This window comes from Stegostoma tigrinum, chromosome 6 (assembly GCF_030684315.1).
Source record: "Stegostoma tigrinum isolate sSteTig4 chromosome 6, sSteTig4.hap1, whole genome shotgun sequence".
NCBI lineage: Eukaryota > Metazoa > Chordata > Chondrichthyes > Orectolobiformes > Stegostomatidae > Stegostoma > Stegostoma tigrinum.
The window spans coordinates 1194015-1210531 of record NC_081359.1 but is presented as its reverse complement, the minus strand read 5'-3'; the positions used below and the strand labels follow the sequence as shown (position 1 = coordinate 1210531).

At 43.1% G+C, this 16517-nt stretch overlaps 1 protein-coding gene across 1 annotated transcript in view; it reads left to right on the top strand.

The window, feature by feature from the left end:
• Window positions 1-2965, top strand: part of LOC125453423 (short transient receptor potential channel 6-like) — a 128317-nt gene extending 125352 nt beyond the window's left edge. Inside the window, exons 11-12 of the mRNA XM_048533002.1 lie at window positions 613-688; window positions 2705-2965. Of these exons, the coding sequence (XP_048388959.1) occupies window positions 613-688; window positions 2705-2829 (201 nt within the window). The 3' untranslated portion in view covers window positions 2830-2965. The remainder of the gene's footprint in view (window positions 1-612; window positions 689-2704) is intronic.
• Window positions 2966-16517: the final 13552 nt, after the last annotated feature.

The window sequence follows — 16517 nt, the reverse complement described above, 5'->3', positions numbered from 1 at the left end:
TGATTTTCACTCTTCCTGGAGCTGCAGCTGGAATTACATCGCCTTTTTGCTTTGCTTTTGAAATAAGTACCATTCATAAGAATGTGCTGCCTGAGAGGTTGTTGGAAGCCGGCTTTCTCATAACTTTTAAGAAGCCCTTAAATTGTATGAGCATTTAAAATGCCAAAGAACAGTAGACTATTGACTGACTGCAGGGAAATGGGATCAGTGTAGTTTGGTATTTGTGGGTTAGCAGAGAGATGGTGAGCCGAAGGGCCAGTTTCTATGCTGTATTACTCAATGACTCTACGTTTCCTGAAGGAAAACATTGATGTATATCATAACTAATTGATGCAATATTTGGATTCCAATGCTGGTCAGTTAGCTACAGCCATGAGCTAGCTGCCAGGTTTTGATGCTGTGCTGTGGAGAGAAAGCAGAGTTAGTTACCACAGTTCCAATACAGTGATCCTTTCTCTCACAGATGCTGCCAGGCCTGCTGAGTTTCTCCAGAAATTTCTGTTTTTGTGTCTGATTTCCAACATCCACCGTTCTTCGATATTTTGTATGGTATTGGTTTTTCATATTCATTGTTCATAGTTCAGTAACATGCTCCGTAATTGTTATCTACAGAAAATAATGAAACGTCTCATTAAGAGATATGTACTGAAAGCCCAAATGGATAGGGAAAATGATGACGTCAATGAAGGTAAGCCATGAAGTAAGGTTGATCTATTCATAACACATATACATGAAACATTTCTGGTTATCCTAGTGGCACTGTCCTCTCAGTGCAAACGGCAACTTTTAGAAAAAAAAAGTCAGTTCAAAACATGACAGTTTCCCACCCAACCAGCTGCAATAATGATTCTTCAATATTTGTGCTCAACAATGACCTAGTGAAAAATTCCAAATGGACACATGACCCAGACAGTTCTGAGGAAGGGTCACTGGACCCGAAATATTAACTCTGATTTTTCCTCACAGATGCTGCCAGACCTGCTGGGCTTTTCCAGCAACTTCTGTTTTTTTTTGTGACATGGCCCAGAGCATTTGGTTGCATAATGACATCCTGTGATGGATTAGCCAAAGAAAGCAGTGTTATGATTTGTTGTTCTGAGTAATATGCCCCACCTTTTGCTTATAAACCTCTCATTATGGTTGTGTCATGGGATATTGATGAAACATATTATCCTTTGCCTGGTGAAGTGAGACAAGTTGAATTTATTCAAAACGATGGAATGAAGGGGGAGCAGGACAAAGATTTACATGGGTAATTCGTATCAATTTCACAAGGTCCATTCACATTTCTTTAATACATCGGCTCGCGTGAGAAATAGAAAAGTGTCAAAATGGTGCAGGCAAAAGTGTTCTTTGGAGGTTGAGACATGGGAACATTGAAAGGGAAGAGTAAAGGGAAATTTTGTCTGTACCAAACACTATTGTACCTGAAGTGAAAACAAAGAAAAGTGCTGGAAATCACAGCAGGTCAGGTTGCATTCATGGAGAGAAAACAAGCTAACGTTTCACAGCTAGATAACTTCCCATCAGAGCTGACATGAAGTGCGGAGGAGCAGCATTTATACAATAGTGGAGGGGGGTTGTTTGGACTCCCGGGGGGAAGGATGTGATAGTTCAGATTAAGTGATGGGAATGTAAGAATGGAAGAACAATGGTGCATCTAACCATAACCTTTACAAACTTCTGGGCTCAATATTGAGTGCAACATCTTCAAAATGTGAACTCATTCCTTCCCTTTCTTTTAACTTTGCTTGTTACATTTTCTGTCGCCATCTCTTCCTTCCCCTAGCCTCAGTGCAATGGTCTGCTCTTTCCATTCTAGCGGGTAGACACACCATAGTTCTGCCATTCTCACATTCTGATCACTTAATCTGAACCATCAACATCCTTTCTCCCCCAGCATTGCAAACACCCCTACCTATAGGTAAATGCTCCCCCCTCCACACTTTAATTCAGCTCTGATGAAGTGTCATCTAGACTTGAAACTTTACCTTGCTGTCTACCCACTGGACGTTGCCTGATCCGCTGTGATCTCCAGTATTTGTTGTTTTTAGTTCAGATTCCAGCATCTGCAGTAATTTGTTTCCAGTGTTGTAACTGACCTGTGAATACATCATGCGAACATTTGGTAAAGAAAAATATCCAATTTCCCCAGCTGTAATTTACTTCACTTTAATGAGCACAACAGTTGTCCGAAACTTCAAACAAAGTAAATTTAAGTGCTAAAACCATAGAAATTAAAAAAAAACTTACATCAAGTATTTTGAGATAAGGAAGCTTCTTTAAATTTAAATATTTACAGAAAGTGTAAATCCCAAAATTCACATCACTAACCCTTGGGAGATGGATTTTAATAGATGCCCGATTATCTCATATTTATATGAGTACAAAGGACAAGTTGGAAAAAAAAGATTAGACGAAAAGGGTGGTTAAGCAGCCTGTGTATTATTATGATAGCTATTATTTTATGTTACCAGAGTACAGTTAGTTTATTGAATAACTCATATCAATATATTGTCCTTAGAACTGGCATGATTTTGGGAATTTTAGATCTGAACTTAGGTTTTTTCTTTATTCAATATTGTAATCATCTTGCCTTTTCATTATTTTAGTTCTAAAATTTCCATTCAAAATCATTTATGTTGCAAAAGTTCTTCTTTATCAACATAGTTTGTTCACTTGTTTGCTTCTTGTTATTTTCAAGGTGAACTCAAGGAAATCAAACAAGATATTTCTAGTCTCCGATATGAACTCCTTGAGGAGAAATCACAAAACACAGAAGATCTTGCTGAATTAATCAGAAAACTTGGAGAAAAGTTGGGAGGATGATCCACAAAAGCAAACAATAGCATAGTGATACTATAACCCAAACAGTTCTTTACATAATCAATAACTATATTGATTCTGCATGTTTATTCCAATAATATCAAATGTAATTTTAGATACAAACATTCCAATAGAAATTAAATGCATAATCAAATTAGTAGTTTTACAATAAATTGCATAATATCAGATATAGTTTTAGCCTATGATTGTGAAACATTGACGTACACCTTATATTAAATGTTTATAGAAAATGCATGAGCAAAGGTAAAGTGACTGTATTTTCAATAATATTTTACCTGCATCGCCTGTGTGCCCTCTGTATGTTTTCTGCACCCCCTGTCTTGATACAAGCCTGACATTAACAGCTGGTGTGGAATACCCGTAAGGTCACTCCCGGTGCAGTTTGCAGTTTCTAGGATCACTGAGAATTGCCTCTCAGTGTAGGCTCACAGCTTTCAGCTAATACTGCTTCAGGCTTGGGAATCCTGTGCCTGGGGGATATGTGCAGGATCCAGGCATGTCTACACTGTTTTGAAACAAATCTTCTTGGGTGCGTGTCTGTCACTCCCTGTCCCTGCTAGCACCACCTCTTCTCTCTGAGAGAGAGGAGCACTGAAAAGTGAGGTTCAGGTACCTTGCACCTTACTGTTGATGCTGAGCACTCACTGACACAGTGCAGCTTCAACTGAAAATGTGGCGGCACTGAGCATTCTGCTGGATTGTGTCTCTGAGGGAGTTGCCACTATTTCCATGGAGGTGCTCATGTGCTGGAGCCCTCAGTCATAAAAAAAATTTACAGGGCTCATCCATCCCTCATGCCAGCTTACTGCAAATGTCTAGCACACCGGCCTGCATTCCCTGTGCTGCTCCTTATTGAACGGACACGTGCTTCATACCTGAGGCTCTGGCTCTGTGCACCAGGGTGCTACTGTATTTTATTCTTGTAGACATGGCAGTGATGTGCTCACTGCACTATGCTCGAGTCTAAAGGAGATATGTTACACATTGAACGGAGTCTTTGAGTTGGTGGAGGGAGCAGGTGAAAACCTTACTTCTGCATCCTCTGAGGGTTTACTGGCTTCCTCTTCAATGTGGAAGTGGAGCTGCGGGCCTGTGGCACTGGCCTCTTCCTTGCAGATGTTTCCTGTATGAAGCAAAGAGATTGAATTGAATGGAGAGAATAGATAAATGGGTGTACAGTTTAAGAATGAATTTGTGCTGGTGGCAATGGGACAGCATCACAACACAATGGAACTTGCTAAGTTTGTTGCCCAGTGGTGTCTCACTGTCAGTGCATGAGTACACGTGGTCTACCCCAGTCAAGTCCACCACTGCCTCCTTATACATACCACAGAGGCAGAAATAATAACCCGTGTCCCCAGGCCTGCCCTGGGGCCCTCCACACGGTCAGGGACCTACAAGGAGATCAGAGGGAGGGATTGAGTATGATGCATGTAGATGGTCATACACAAGCAGGCAGGATGGTGAGGTGTACCTAGTGAGGAATAGAAAGCACAGAGGGTAGGAATCCTAGTTGTAGTGAATGAGACTGATGGGAACCCTTGAACAAACGTGAGAGTACGAATTGTGGTTCATCAGATGTGTGTGCAGTGGCTGATTTAAAGTATATGTTATGGCACTTTGAATGTCAGGTAGAGGATATCAAAATGGTATCACTTGGTCTTGCAGAGTGCACAAAGATCATTGATGTTTTCTGCACAGTTAGGCACCCATTTTCATTCAGCTAGGCTGCTATCTTTGTGCAGTCTGACTGTGGTGTGCGATCTCCAGGTGAAAGACTGACCTTCTCTCTTTCACTCTGTCAACAACAGCTCCAACATCTTTGTCTACGAAGTAGGGAGCTTGATTAGAATTGGCAGGGGCCATGTGCTGTGAGTCCTGAGGGAGGGTGAGAAGTCGTTCCTGGCTTGCAGCGTCTGAGCTGGTGTGCAGCTGGAATTAAAACGAGGTCCTAGCAGTAGTGAGCAGTTACTGAGGCAGCTCAGTGAGCAATGTGACCAACATCCTGTTTGCATAATTAATAAGGCTGAGAAATGGAAAGTAGTGTAAGAAAACTCATTTCCCCAATGGGCGCTGGGGGCTGCTTACGTGTGAGTCCTCCCACTTTGCATCAGGGGCCTGGGGTGGAGGGTGTTGCACACAGCTGTTCCATACAACTGCAGATTGTAGCAATTCACAGACTCCCAACCCAACTGTTTACTTTCTGGTGCTGCAGAATCTATAAAGCATGGATATGTTGGTTGTGCACGTCTTTATCAGTTATTTGAAAAATCCTTCTGGGGTGTTGTTGATTGCACTTCAGCTGCACACTGCTGATGTTTGGGCATGAGGAGAGTGTGGACAGATTAGAGAATCTCCTTATGGGTTTGCTCCTGGGCTTGCTTAGGCTGGGCATTAATTGGTTTGGGCAGCGGGCCACGGAGGGGGTCACTTCTATTGACTGCCTGCCCCTTTTGTGCAGTTCCATTCGAGCCTGGGCACACATCATGTCAAACTCGTGGTCCAGGTGAGTCTAAGCTTCAGCAATGTTGGTGGTGTTCCTTAGCGTGGAAAGGGAACACATGGTGTTAAAGAGAGGTGAGCACCACAGGTGATACAGTGCTTTACCTCTCCCTCCGATTTCATTTGACTTAGGCCCCCCACCCCTCCCTCACCTTTGATGGCTTGCACTGCCTGTAATGGGCCTGGCGTGTAAATATCTAATTGGCTGCGTGGGTCAATCGTTGGTGACAGTTAATAACTCAAAAGAAAACAATAAGTCACAGTGATTTGGTGAAGGATTCAATTGTGTATAAGAACGCTTCTGGACATAAAATAAAAGAAAAGTCACCCTGGGCAGCTGCTGAATTGATGCTCATCACCACATGTTAACTGGAAAGGGGGTAAGTTCGGAGATAGGATGAACAGCTGATACTGGAAGCCGAGGTAACAAGGTGTAGGGTTTGATGAACACAGCAGGCCAAGCAGCATCAGAGAAGCAGGAAAGCTGACGTTTCGGGTTTGGACCCTTCTTCAGAAAAAAAAAGTCCAGCCCTTTTGGCTGCATCTGTCAAGGGATTTGAGCAAAATCACATGGGTGTTAAAGAAGGCCTTGCGGAACTTTTGGATTTTCCATTTCACTATTGGTAAGGCTCTTCCCTCTCCAAAGTTGCACTGTTATTGAGGAAACAACATTTTCAGAGAGATGAGTTTTGTTTTTGCAATGAGTAGAGTCTCACAAACCAGGCTCCTGCACACCAAAGTAACTGCTAACTCTGCATAATTGTGTCTAATTAGCCAATTTGCTGAACAGCAGCTGTAAAATTATTTATCATTCCTCATTTACTAATCAGATTTGAGCTGAAAACATTAAATGTCTGAGATGGTTTTGATTACTTTGATTAGTATGAGTGGAGCTTTTATATTATACTGGGCTAGTTTTCTCAAGCACCTGATGTTAGTGTGATGTGCTAAGTAAGAAGATATTCCATTGTCACATTCAAACTGAAATCACACAAAGTACACAAATATTGAATACTGGAGTTTATGTGATTGAATTATAACAAGGTTTATGGCTCAGGAGCCAGGTTCTAAATAGAACTTAAAGACCTGACCTTAACTGTGGTGATGGTGCTCAACTGATCCAAATTAATATCTGGTGACCCTCCAGCGCTGGGCTGACAACTTCAGCTGGACGCAAGCCCTAAACAAAGTTAATATCTTCACAAACCATGATCACACAACTCGTACTGTGCTGATTCTAGCTAAAAAAAAGTTCATGTTTAATGCACAGAGAGTCAAGTTTGGGGTATAGGGACTGTTGTCATTGTAAACTCATTCACATAGGACAGGTCATGTAATGTTTCAGGATTACTTCTAGGGTGGTTTTAAAGGGAAGGATAGCTGTAATTTTAAAGATGTCTGGAAGGAAGGTTTCTGAAGAAACTGTGCCCAATTAGAGGCAAGATTTCTGCAGTTACCATGTTGTGCTTCAAACAAGAATGGTCTTGGGAAGGGGAAGTGAGCCACATCATTGTGACTGTCAGTTCCATTAAACAACATAAATTCATTCGCTTGCTTGTGATATTTATATTAAATCAGCAAATTGTGTTTTTTTTTATTTAAATGCAATTTTTTTGTAAAGTGACGTGGGGTCAGGAGGTAAACTTTACTGACCTGCTGCTAAGTTCCCATTCCCCACCACACTCCCAACACCAGCTCACCACTTTAACTCGAGGGCACTGCTAATGGTCAGGCAGCCTGGACTTTGCTTAGTCAGTTGGAAGGTATTTGCTTTGGCACAAGAGGCACTCTGGGAATGATGGCCTGGAATTAAATTTTCATAATCCCCAACAAGCAAGCTGGCATCAAAGGGTTCTACTGAAACTGAAGTCAATGGTAATCAGACGGAAAAATATTCACTCACAAATATACACTGTACAAAGAAAGACAGCTATAATTTTTAAAATGCTTTGTCCTGGGATGTGGGCATTGGTGGCTTGGCCAGTATTTATTGCCTAGCACCTAATTGTTCATGAGGAGGTGATGAGCTGCCTTCTTGAATTGTTGTTGTCCTTGTTGTACAGCTTTACCTATCATACTGTTCAAAAGGGCATTCCAGAAATTTAGCTCAGCAACAGGAAAGGAGCTTTGAAACAGCTCAAAGTCAGGAAGGTGTATGTCAGGATATCTTCACCTGAACCATCTTCAGTTGCTTCATCAATGACCTTCTTTCCAACTTCTCTAGATCAGAAAAGTAGTTGAACAACAAATGCTGGCCTGGTGACAAAGCTGAGAGCACGCAAAAGCTTCAAAAAAAAGGCTTATGTCTGCAGGTGCAGAGTTTTCGCCAAGTGGGAATGGCATGTGAAAAATGGCTGAAATCAAGTTTCAGGGTCTTAAATTATTTGGCACAGCTTTTTGATGTCTGTGATCCTGAAACACATCACAACTTGTATCTCTCCTCTTCACTCTTTCCAAAATCTTCATTTTTATTCACTTATGGGATGTAGATGTTGCTGGCTAGGCCCAGCATTTATTGTCCATCCATGGTTCATCTTGAGAAGGTGGGGGTGAGCTGCCTTTATGAACTGCTGTAGTTCACCTCTTCTGGGTTAACCCACAATGCCCTTAGGGAGGGAATTCTAGGATTTTGACTCAGCGATGCTAAAGGAGCAGCAAAATATTTCCAAGTCAGGATGGTGAGTGGTTTGGAGGGCAATTTGAAGGTGGTGATGCTCCCATGTATCTGCTGCCTTTGTCCTTCTAGATGGAAGTGGTTGTGGGTTTGGAAGGTGCTGTCTGAGGATCTTTGGTGAATTTCTGCAGTGCATCTTGCAGATAGTACCCACTGTTACTACTGAATGTCAGTGGTGGAGGAGTGAATGCTTGTGCATGTGGTCCCAATCAAGTGGGGGGGCTGCTTTGTCCTGGATGGTGTCAAGCTTCCTGACTGTTGAGGCTGCACTCAGCCAGGCAAGTGAGGACTATTCCATCACACTCCTGACTTGTGATTTTATAGATGATAGGCAGGTTTCGGGGAATCAGGAGATGTGTTACGTGCCTGCACTTGTAACCATTGTGTTCATATGGAAAGCCCAGTTGAACTCTGGTCAATGATAACCCCCAGGATGTTGACCGTGGGGGATTCAGTGATGGTAACACCATTGAATGTCAAGGGGAGGTGGCTCAAAAATGTGTCTTATTCAAGATGGTCATTATTTACCATTTGTTTTGTGTGAATGGTTCTTGCTACTTGTTGGCTCAAATTTGGATATTGTCCATATATTGTTGCATTTGAACTCAGACTATTTCAGTATTTGAGAGACATGAATGATGCTGAACCGTGTGAAATCATTGGCAAACATGGCCACATCTGACCTTATGATGGAGGGAAGGCCATTGATGAAGCAGCTGAGGATGGTTGGGCCTAGAACACTACCCTGAGGAAACACTGCAGAGATGTCTCTCCAATAACCATGACCATCCTCCTACGTGTCAGGTATGACTCCAATCAGCAGAAAGTTTTCCCCCCGATATCCAGTGATTCCAGTTTTACCAGGGCTCCTTGATGTTACACTCAGTTCATAGAATCCCTACAGTGTAGTTCCTGCCTTTACTTACCAGCGGATGGTATCAGGGTATCAGGTGACAGCCTTTCTGTGCGTGGCACTCAGATTACTCCTGGCTTTAACAGCTTATCCAACCAGAGAAAGAGTTAATGAGTAAATCCTACACATGGTTAAGCTCGAGAACCAAAACTATATATATTATATGTATATACTACAGATGTTAGGATTGAAAATGTTCAAGCAGGGAAATGGCCATGAAGAAACTAATGTTGAAGTTGCATCAATTATCTCATTGAGAATGTTGAACTAGCTTTAAAATAGTTTGAAGTTGACATAAGGCCATAGCATGGATCCTGGCCAGTATCCCTTACAGCAGGACAGGGGAAGGGAAATTCTGAGGCACAGTTGGCTAGCTGAGCTGTAGGCCATTATACAGATGGCTCACCAGGTCAGTGTGGGAAGGCTTGGCAGAAAAGCCACATGGGCAGGAGCCACATGACTCTCTTGCAACTTCTGATCTTGTGAAAAAATATTTCAAAGTGTTTTCTGTGGAGTTGCCTCCACTATCGGGTCACCTATAGACAGATTCAAATGGGCAGAATGTAAATAGCACAAGCTCCACCCAAAAGAATCAGGAAATTGCCCAAACCTGCTCTACGTTTGCCATAAGCAGCTTTCAGTCTGCTTTAAGTAGCTGTATTGGAATGCAGCCCTAGTCATTCTAGGTGGTACAGAGTGTTGGAGTGTTGGTAGTGGAGCAGTGGATGATTGGAGGTAGTGTGCTAATCAGGCAGGCTTCTTTGTCCTGGATGGTGTCAAGCCTCTTGAGTGTTGTTGGAGCTGCACCCATCCAGGCAAGTGTAGTTTGTCGTTGTCGTCACTGTATTTATTTCAGTTCACTTCATTTTCTGGTTGATGGCATCTCCAGGGATATGGATAGAGTGATTTCAGTGGTAACAATGCCATTGAATATATAGGTGAGATGGTGAACATGAAGTGCACTTCTCCCGAATGTTGGTTCCTCACCACCTAAAGTGAACCCAGTCTAGCAGTTACGTCCTTTAGGACTTGATCAGTACCAATGCTACTGAATCAGTCTTGGTGATGGACATGGAAATTCTTAACCCAGAGTTCATTTTGTGCCATTTCTGTCCTTTCCATTGGCGTTCAACATGGAGGAGCACCAATCCATCGCCTGAGGTGAGGGGAATATGTGGCAATTGGCAGGAAGTTTCTTTTTCAACATTTGACCTGAGGCCATGAGGCTTAATGAATCATAAAATCTCTACAGTGTGGAAGCAGGCCATTCAGCCCATCGAGTCCACATTGACTCTTTGAAAAGCAGCCCACCCAAACCCAGCTGCTACCCTATCACTGTAGCAATTATTTTTCCATGGCTAACTTATGTACCCCACATATCTTTGGACTGTGGGAGGAAACTGGAGCACCTGGAGGAAATCCACATAGATACAGGGAGAATGTACAAATTCCACACAGCCAGTCACCCAAAGTTGGAATGGAACCCAGGTCGCTGACACTGTGGGGCAGTAATGTTAAACACTGAGCTACTGTGCCACCCAGTTAAAGCCTGGAGTCAATATTAAAGATTCTAGGACAACTCCATCAGCCACTTCGGGAGTATCTATCCTCCTGGTGGGAATGGACACATCTGAGAATAACGACAATGGTGCCTGGAATATTACGTAGTAAGATTCTGTGAGTATGATAGTGTCAGGCTACTGCTTGACTAGTCTGTGAGGCGGTCTCCCAAGTTTGAGACAGGCCCCCGATGTTAGTGAGAAGAAATTTGCAGGTTTGGCAGGCAATGTTTGACATCACTGTTGCAGGTGCCTCGGTCACTGCCAATGCTCTGTCCAGTTTCATTCTTTCATTTAGATGCCAAAACAGTTTGGGTCTACTGATTGGGAATATTAGGCCACTTCTGGAGTCAGCTTCAGACCAGACCAGATAAGGACAGTGAGTTCCCTTCCAAAAGGGCAGGAGTGAATTATTTTGGCCATCAGTAGTAGTTACCTAGTCACGCTTGAACTAGCTTTTAATTCCAGATTTATTAGAATGTAAGCCCCACCAGTTTTTACAGTGGGACTGGAATCCATGTGCCCCACATCAATAACCTGGGTGTTTGAATAATTTGCCCAGTGACATTTCCGCGATGCCAGCCCCTTCCGGTCTGTTGTGTTCAATTCTAGGCCTGCATGAGGATTGGACAAGATGGTGTTATATGTCTTGAGAGATCAGTGAGGACCAGTCATTCCTTTCAATGCAGATAGTTCACAAACTTCATGTGGCCGCTAACCTGAATAAAAGAAATGGTGCACAGTGCTGAATGAATTGCTGTTAGCCTCAAGGCCAGAATCATGTAAAACTGCCTGTCTGTCTTAAGGGTGACATACACTCGAGCTGAAACAGGTACTTTAAGTGACTGGGAAAGTGTGTCTGATGTTCAGTAATAGTGAGTATGGTGTATCATTGCAAGGAACATGTTAGAGGTTTCCTTTCTGTGGTGCTGGAGAAAGATGCAGAGAATAGTAAAGAATAAAGAATAGTATGACACAGGAACAGGCCCTTCGGCCCTCCAAGCATCTAACGACATATTTTGACCTTCCATGATAAAACTGCCATCACTTACAGGATCCGTATCCCTTCCTGTTCATGTATTCAGTGAGGTGCTTCTTGAATGCTGGACAGACAGCAATGCCCAAATGCCATGTGAGAATGAAACAAAATAGCAAGAGTTAGGCAGGGAGAAAATGACCTTCCCTTGACAGGAGGGTGGCCTTCCAGAGAAGCTCGACAAAGACAATGAGAGCATATTGCCATCGCTGTCAGTGCTAACTGTGTAACACTAACAACTGACCATGAGTAACTCAGGGACAGGAATGGTTGTTGTAAGTTCTGGGATTTAGATGCTTTAAAAGAAAAAGGCGGGGGAGTGGCAGGGCTAGTTTAGTAGCTACTGAAAGGCAGTTTGAGAATGATACGTCGACACAGTCAGTTTGGGTTGAGATCCAGAACAAGAAAGGAGCAGTCACTTTGTTGGGGTTTTTTTTTAATTAGACCTCCTAATAGTTGCAGAGAAGTGGAGGAGCAGATTGCGAGGCAGATAGTGGAAAGGTGCAGAAGTCACCGGGTTATAGTCATGGGTGACTTCAAATTTCTAAATATTGATTAGATACATTTTAGATGGAATAGTTTAGATGGAACGGATTTTGTCCAGTGCGCTCAGGAAGGATTCCTGACACAGTCTGTAGATAGACCAACACGAGGAGAGGCCACTTTGGATTTGGTGCTTGGTAATGAACTGGGCCAAGTGTTGGATCTGTTGGTAGGAGAGCATTTAGGTGGTAGTGATCATAACTCTGTTACTTTTACAATAATCATGGAAAAGGACACATATATACAGCAGCGAAAGGTTTATAATTGGGGGAAGGGTAATTACAATTCAGTAGGGCAAGAACTGGGTAACATACAATGGGAACAGATGCTGTCAGGGAAGAGCACTATTGAAATGTAGAGATTGTTTAAGGAGAACATACTGCATGTGCTCGCTGTGTTTGCTTTGAGCAGACAGGGAAGATGCGGTCGAGTGAAGGAGCTTTGGTTCTCGAGAGAGGTCAAACAACTGGTTAAGAGGAAAAAGGAGGCTTATGTGAGGTTTAGGAAACAAGGATCTGAAAAGGCTTGAGAGGGATACAAGTTATCCAGGAAGGAGCTGAAGAAAGGGCTTCGGAAAGCTGTAAGGGGGCATGAGAAAACCTTGGCAGATAGGATCAAGGGAAACTCCGAGGCTTCTTACACACATGTGCAGAACAAGAGAATGACCAGAGAAAGAGTAGGGCCAATCAAGGATTGTAAAGGAAATTTGTGCGCAGAGCCTAAAGAGATAGCAGAGGTCCTTAATGAATACTTTTCCTCAGTATTCACAACTGAGAGGGACCTAGTTGTGGAGGAGGACAGTGTGAAACAGGCTGGTAGGCCTGAGGAGGTCAGTGTTAGTAAGGAAGGTGTGCTAGGAATTTTGAGGAACTTGAAGATAGATTAGACCCTGGCCCTGATGGGGTTTCTCCAAGGATTCTACGGGAAGTGAGGAAAGAGATTGCAGGGCCTTTGGTGATGATCTTTCACCCTCATTGTCCATGGGTATAGTGCTGGAAGATTGAAGAGAGGCAAACGTTATTCCCTTGTGCAAAAAAAGGGAACAGGGATAACCCTGGAAATTACAGGCCAGTTAGTCTTATGTCAGTGGGGGGCAAATTATTGGAAAGGGCTCTAAGAGTTAAGAATTATGATCACTTGGGAAGGCACAGTTTGATTTGTGATAGTCAGCATGGATTTGTGAGGGGCAGATCATGCCTCACAAACCTTATTGAATTCTTTGAAGAGGTGACCAAACACGTGGATGCAGGTAGAGCAGTGGATGTGGTACACACGGATTTAAGTAAGGCATTTGATAAGGTTCCCCATGGTAGGCTCATGCAGAACATAAGGAGGCAAGGGATAGGAGAAAATGTGGCAGATTGGATTCAGAATTGACTGACCTTTAGAAGACAAAAGGTGGTAGTAGATGGAAAATATTCAACACGGTGCTCAGTTACGAGTGGTGTACCACTTCTGTTTGTGATTTTTGTATCTGATTTGGATGAAGGAGTGGATGGGTGGAATAGCAAGTTCGCTGATGATATGAAGGTAGGTTATGTTGTGGACAGTGCGGAGGGCTGTTCTAGGTTACAAAGGGACATTGGTAGGATGCAGAGCTGGGCTGAGAAATGGCAGATGGAGTTTAATCTGAAAAGTGTGAGGTGATGCATGTTAGAAGAACAAAATTGAAAGCAGAGTACAGGGTTAACAGAAAGATTCTTGGCAGTGTGGAGGAGCAGATGGATTTTGGGGTTCATGTCCACAGTTCCCTGAAAGCTGCCACCCGGGTGGATAGAGTTGTTAAGAAGACATATGGTGTGTTAGCTTTCATTACTAGAGGGACTGAGTTCAAGCGCCGTGAAGTTATGCTCCAGCTACACAAAAACCTGGTTCAGCTACATCTGGAGTATTGTGACCAGTTCTGGTCGCCTCATTACAGGAAAGATGTGGAAGTGTTGGAAAAGGTGCAGAGGAGATTTACCAGGATGTTGTCTGGAATGGAGGGAATATCTTACGAGGAAAGGTTGAGAGCTCTAGGGCTTTTCTCTTTGGAACAATGAAAGATGAGAAGTGACTTGATAGAGGTGTACAAAATGATCAGAGGTATAGATAGAGTGGACAGCCAGAGACTTTTTCCTAGGATGGAGGTAGCTATTATGAGGGGACATAGTTTTAAAGTGAGTGGAGGTAGATATAGGGGAGACGTCAGAGGTAGGTTCTTTACTCAGAGAGTGGGAGGGCCATGGAATGCATTGCCGGAGAGGGCAGTGGAGTCGGCCTCATTAGGGGCATTTAAACGGCTATTATATAGGCATATGGATGGTATTATAAAGGTAGGGGTGGAGGTTAGATAGACCTTAGGTTTAGGGTAAAACTTTGGCACAACATCGTGGGCCAAAGAACAATACAGTACAGTACAGGCTCTATGTCCTATGAAAACATTCAAAAGCTTCCCTTCAATGGTCAAAGTCAATTAATTTATCCTCAAACGTCATAACCTAGAAACTGAACCATTTGCCTCACACACCACTCATGCCATTACAGTCATCAACCAACAACTTCTATCCATTCTGACTCATACCTTGCATTTACCTCAGCCTCAGACAATCAGCAGTGCTAGACATTTCTCGCATATCTATGTGGACCAATTTCTAGCTATTCAACTATGACAGGCACTTTGCGCAATCACAATCCATCAGCCTTCCTGACACTTGCACACTTAGATGACATACCCGGAGGCAGCCTGAACTAATTTTTGAGGTACAGTTGGATGTCCTTACTATATGAAAGAGAAGTCAGTGGCCATCAATGGTGTGTGGACAGCCAAGGTTATGGTCAACAGTGAAGCTATTGAGAAAATATGGCATCCATATACATAATCCTCATTCTCAAATGCCTCTGTCATCCTGATTTGCAAGTTAATTTTTACATTTCTGTCCCCCACTCCCCCAGCTACAAACAAACACTTGTACATTTTGCATTTCAGATATCCAAGAGCTTCAAGCAGACCAGGCAGTGGTGCAGGGGCAAGAAGAAGAAAGACAGGCTGAAGAAGCACTATCATTCCATCTCCCACATCTAGCCACAAACTTAGACACTGACAGAGTGTGAACTCCAGAGGATAGTTTAGTTATGGAATCAGCATGTGATACACAATGGAAATGCATGATTTATAGCTAGGACTGGAGAGTCATGTGCTACATGAGATCTGCTGCAGAGGACTCAGGTGAAGATTTGATAGTGTGATGTAGAAATAAAACTAAACCCAGAAATGCTTGGTGAATTTACAGGCCTGACAGATAGTATGTAGCCACTGTCAAAGAGCACATTGGAAGTCAGTGACAATGTTACAGGGCTTAGCACATCATTCAAGCACCTCTATCCAGGATGGAAATGGTGTCCATTTCCATGAGAATACCTATGAACTTAGCCAAGCCCCAGCATCTACTGGCAATGTCTTAGTTTCTATCACAAATAAGTAAGTTGATTACAGGACAGCACAACTTGAAAAGCAAAGCATTGCTTCCTTTCTCAATTTCTCATCATTGTCCTTGTCATCCTCCTTCTTTTTCTCGTCAATTACTTGGCTTGGAGGCAAGTGTTATACCTTATATAGTCATAGATAATGCAGGGTGCAGGAGATCGTGATGAAACATGACATCTACTCTGGAGAAGGCTCTTGGACTCCTTGTGAGAAATACCAGCAGCAGCAACAGCATTGATTTATCATTCCAAAGGTCATGTGGCCGGCAGCATTGCTCCCATAAACACACTGTCAACATGTGCATGGTTTTCATATCCAAGTCCCACGGGCCAGTTGGCCAGCAGAGAGTCTTTGTTGCCCAGTACCCACTTTCTCATCTCTCATGGTAGTTTGGATATGGATGGTTTATAAAACTGGCACAAGCAGTTTGGCAGCTGCCAGGACACTGGGCAATGATAATGTGGTGAGTATGTCACAGATCAGCTGTGGGTTGAGGAAGTGGAAGCCTTTCTAATTGTGAAATTTGACTGCTCACAAAGTAACTAGAGTGAACAGATCCCTTCACCATGGGAAAGTCAAGGGAAAGCCTGGCACCTTGTAAAGTTACATGCTTGCTCTGCTTACTTCTCTCAGGAACCAGAAATGTGCCTTGTCTCGCTCTCTCTACTTTGTATCAGTTATGTCCCTAATAGAACAGCCAGTGGGGACGAGTGAGATGTTGGAGGTATCCCCTTGCTCCAGCTTGGAAGGAATTAATGAGAAGAAGTTCAGTCCCTTCCTTACCTTTATGGATATTGGTAATGTCAGACTTCCTCTCCTCTGCCAGACGTGGGCCAGCTTTCAATGAGCACTTCCTAACTGAAATGGAAACATCGCACATTGTTCTTTGTTGAGGTTGACGGAGAAGAATTGTACACTGAAGATAACAAGGTGTGGAGCTGGATGAACATAGCAGGCCAAGCAGCATCTTAGGAGCA